The sequence below is a fragment of the Phytophthora cinnamomi genome (assembly GCF_018691715.1).
Source record: "Phytophthora cinnamomi strain GKB4 chromosome Unknown Contig54, whole genome shotgun sequence".
Lineage (NCBI taxonomy): Eukaryota > Oomycota > Peronosporomycetes > Peronosporales > Peronosporaceae > Phytophthora > Phytophthora cinnamomi.
The window spans coordinates 191,372-196,234 of record NW_027150987.1 but is presented as its reverse complement, the minus strand read 5'-3'; the positions used below and the strand labels follow the sequence as shown (position 1 = coordinate 196,234).

Genomic DNA, 4,863 nt, shown 5'->3' with positions numbered 1-4,863 from the left:
CATCACCGAGAAGATGCTCAGCAGGTATGGCTTGGTCGTCGATGGCGGTTCTAACCGGTCCGAGCAATTTCTTGCGGTCTTTGGATTCTACGAGGTCAATCGGACACGCCGGCAGCCGTTCGGGGCCGTCACGCACTCGCCAACCGCCCGGACGGCGAGCACTCGACCACCAACCACGCAAACGTACTACAGACCATGTTGGGTGGCAACAGATCTGGGTGTATGTTGTCACCTATCCGTGGGCCTCATAGCCACATGTCTACTGTATTTTTACTAGACAAAATATTATATCGCAACCTAATACAGTAGTAGTATCACTTTTACCCATAACTTCTACTATAATACACATCTACTGATTTGGTGCTGGTACCAGCTATTATCACCATCTTAAAAACAAATCTCAGCACTTACGGTTGAATTATGGAAATTCCTCGTGTAATGTATTATATAAAGGAATGTAATATATTGAAATGATGCTGCGTACCGGCGTGTCTCAACGTTTTCACAAATGTGCAGAGGCAGATCATGATCGTCCAGTGCAGCGACTCGAAGAGGTTGAGGCTGCGCTGGCGCATCCACGGCGTGACCCCCGACTCCGTCGCCGTGTCTGAGCACATCAACCTTTTGATGTCCAGTGCTACTTCCTCACGTCTTGGATGAGGTTGCTGTAGTAGGCCTTCGGAGCTTGCAGCCACATGGTAGAGCAGTGGCACTGGAAGTATCCGATGGCGGGATCGTCCTGCTCGTTCAAGTCGGATTGAAGAAGGAGTTGGCGATCTACTGGTTAGTGAACGGGTGAGAATGGATATGAACTCAGTGGGGAGAGACCAACGAGAGCTTTTCGACGCGGTGCGAGCTTAGCAACCACTCGTTAGGATAGTTGGTCGTATTGCAGCGCCGGGATTGGTGTGGTCCCACAATAAGCTATGTATGTATTATATAGCGTGGCCAACATAAATGGTTTCTGTACTATTACCGAAATTTTTTTGAGCGCTATGCATTTTTTGGAGCCCTGCGCATTCATGTTGTAGTCAATATAGCCGTAGTTTCTCACGTTGTCCTCCCCCCATGTCTTCATCTTCGCTTTTTCCGTCTTCAGGGTCGATGTGGTTCGTGATCGCAATCATGTTGTTTTCGTCCCCCATGCCTCCCGTTCAGCGTAGATTACAGGATCCACATGAACCGAATAGAGCCCAAATTCGGCAACTCGCGTGAAGGCATATCCGTCATGCTAAACCGCGACAAGATGTCGACGCAGCGGTGGATGGGCATCTTTTACATGAGCCACAGATCATTCAGTTCGTACAGATACGTGGTGCTCCACCCCTTTCAACGGAACTACGCGCATAATAACTGCAATTCATGAGGAGGAGGTCGAATTGGTGCTGGGTGAACGAGTGAACTAAAGTCTGCGCTATAGAAGCAACAAGCTCTTTGACTATTCTTAATATGTCGGATTCGAGCCACAGCCTCCAATGCAGATGTCAAAAGAAGGACTCCCGTCGAAATCCAATGACAGGCTATTCAAAACCTCAAACACACACTTGCCTGTGCAAGCATCACTGCGCATAGCAACGAACCTCAGTTACTTGAGCTGGTCAAGGGCAATATGGCCGCGGCCCGGATCGTCTGGAAGTGCGTCAGGTTCCTCGAGGTAAGTCGATCAGCAAATCTCTACTAAGTAATCTTAAAGTAAGAGACGAAAGGACAGTAAGTGAACACTGCTTCACAAAAGTTGCCAAACATGTTCGCATAGACAGCTTTTCGATCCGGAAAGTTGTCGTATGACGCGTTTTGCTCGATGTTGCTGTCTACATCTGAATTGAGGGGTTGGTGCAACTGAACTTGTAATGCGTCGAGAAACAGACAGCTTGAGAGAGCTGTGCTAACGTCGGTTACCATACAATCATATCCTGGACGCTCACAGTAATCGTACTGATCCCGCGTGTCGACATAATGACTGAACGCCAAGTCCGAGGGCCCCAGGGTTCCTTCGCGGCTTGATATCGGGCAGAAAATTTTGGTAGTAGTGAAACCCTTGAGGTTGTGCGCGTCGGTCTCTTCCTTCATGGCTTCAAAAGGGTGCTGCTGGATCGATACTCGGTGGTGGGGTGTTTACAAACCGACGCTCGATCTCTCTCAATATGGGGATCGACTCCATGGCAGAGGGACGATACAAGACGACACTTGGATTCAGCAACTTGCCTGTTGGTGGATTCGATGGTCCGGAGAACAGGGGCAAGACGAAGCTTGGGTGCGACAAGTGCTACCGTGCCAAGGAACTAGGACTCACGATGAAAAATTGAAGTGTGAATTGATAGTTAAGTCTTCTACACCATCGACGCTCTTATGACCATTCATTTAGGCTCGTATACAAAAAACAAACAACAGGACCTCATAACGCACAAACGCTTGATAAACCTGTGCGACTAGATCGTACTCAACGTGGCGAGCCATCAGGATTGACACTTCGCGCAGGTAGGAAGAGGAAAACGCAAAGGATATTACAAGAAGGACAGAAGTGAGTTCATTAAGGTGAGAGAGAAGGTTGAGAAGACACCTCCGTAGCTTGGAAGTGAAGTCGCGGTTATACCCAGTAGCCAATCGTCTAGACCCTCCCATAATCGGGTACACCAGAGAAGGTCTAGATCGGTATAATTACGTACTACGTTTTTCGAGTGGGGTGTGCAACTGGTGTGCAGATGATAACCGAAACACTCCCCCAGCAGCAAACGACCATTTGTTCGTGCGGCTCAAGATCGGGTTCAACTCTTAGGATGACATCGGCAGCTTAAACACAGGCAGTACTGACTGGGCCTTCGTACTCTGTAAAGACCTGGGGACGTCGGTTTTGAAGTCAGATTCCCGTTCTAGATTTAGTATTGGCTTGGAAGAGACCACGGCGAAGGCCGCGCGCCTGTCACTCTACACGTCACCCCTGCCGTCTTCTCAAGAGGTTCCGGACGACGAATTTGTCGGTAGCGATGATTTCTGCAACGAGGACATGAGTGGTACTGGCTCGGTAGGCGATGACATTTACGACAGCTCGTTCTCTTCGGACGAGGAACCGGAGGCACCTTGCTGGGACCCAGACCCCAATCTGCGCTGGGATGTGCGGCAGATCGATGACTTCTCGGTTGTCGAGAAACCGACAAGAAGACTACCCTGCCTACGAGTGAGTACCACGTCATCGTACCTTGGGACTAGGGGAACACCTAGTAGTAGACGCTATCGCTCGACAGAGCCTCTTGAGATCATGTTAGGTGTTATGATATCGTTATGATGGGATGATATGATGCACTCTAATTGGGTCTAAATATATTATTAAATTAGCCAATAGGAAAAGTACAGGGCATTTACTTGTGTGCACTACACACAACCTGCCGAGGGATGTAAGAGGATGAGGAGGACGCGTGGCGCCGCCACTGCAGTCCCCCTCACTTCGAAACTGACGGCCTAGTAACTAGACCAACATTAGGGACGTACCGCCAGGAATGTTGGCTCGCAATGCGCTTCAAGGCGAGCGAGATGGGGCATGTTCGCGAGTCCTGTAAGACGGACTTGAATAACCAGACCAGGTGTTGACTACTCGTGCATGTTCCAGGCGATGACGGTTGCAGCAGGACTTCTTGAGAGGACTAACCGGGTTCCTCAGAACGTGATTGACGACTTCTGCGCTGAGGGCCTGCACAAGTTTAATATGGCCTTCAACCAGGACTACACTAGGAAACAGCCAATATGGAAGTGCGCACTAGATCAGCGAGCTGATGTAGGACAACTACGGTCGGCATCATTGGCCTCGTGTGCTCAGCTAGCTGACTTGTGACAAGGGCGTTTCGCATGGGTTGTACATTGCGGCTACTTACAATGTCAGATTTGTGGGGCATGCGATTGTAGTTCGCGTAGCGAACTGCGGCCAGCGCAAGACAGTGATTGACAACGGCCAGGAGAAGTCCGTGTAATAGTGCCGCTGGGTGAACTTCTTCGCTTTTCGTCGCTCGTTCAAATTCCGGTAATTGTAAAGGACGGGTGACACTAAGGAGGGACATTTCCTGAGATTTGCGAGGAAGGCCATACTACAGAGATAGGGCACTCACTACCTAAGAATATCCCCCGCTGACTGTAATGCAAATTTTAGACAAAAAGAAAATGTTAAAAATTTCGCTCAACAGATTTTATTGTTGAGTTACGGCTGACTACCTACACCTGGTAGCGCTTGCGGATGGTCATCACCAGGCCTTCTAAGTACGTGCAGACCGCCACCTTTCCCGCAAAAAACAGGTCTTCCAAAGGAACTCACCCAAGTACCCAACCAGCAGCTCCTTGCGGACGCCCCTCATTCGCTTCAGGTAACGCTTGATGCGCGCCTCCCAAGCGCCCTCGATGCTGTTCGTGTGGGCTCCGGTCACGGGGACCACGATGAACTTGTCATGATTCACCCAGCGGTGGGTGTACTGCATACCGCGTAGGTAGCGATTATTTTCAAGAGTGTGCTTGCCGTTCACCCTCACGTAAGAGGCGAAGGCATCACTAATGATGGTGGTGTTCGCCTTTACGTGTTTGCGCAGTATAGGAGACAATGTCTTCTTCTTACGGTCCGCACCCGTAAGGATGCCGAACCACAGGTTGGTGTCGACCCCACCAAACAGCCAGTTATCTGGATGCTACAGGCCTCGGCCGTACTTAGCTTCTTTTTTTTCAAGCTAGTCTCATCGATTTCGACGACGTGGCCAGGGCCCCCAATCTACAAACAGTACAGTAAACAATTAGAGTAGATCAATATATCACAAAGTACTGTAGACATACCTGCATGTTGCATGTCAGCATTTCCTTGAAGCAGATGTCACGGCAAAAATTGTACCA

General features: G+C 49.7%; 1 protein-coding gene across 1 annotated transcript; it reads right to left on the bottom strand.

Annotated features, from left to right (window-relative positions):
• Positions 1-4,200: 4,200 nt before the first annotated feature.
• IUM83_13366 (uncharacterized protein) lies at positions 4,201-4,460 on the bottom strand (the record flags this gene model as incomplete). The annotated part of the gene is made up of 2 exons (XM_067938039.1): positions 4,201-4,241; positions 4,301-4,460. 2 exons carry the CDS (start codon positions 4,458-4,460, stop codon positions 4,201-4,203), a joined length of 201 nt encoding a protein of 66 aa, XP_067788328.1.
• Positions 4,461-4,863: the final 403 nt, after the last annotated feature.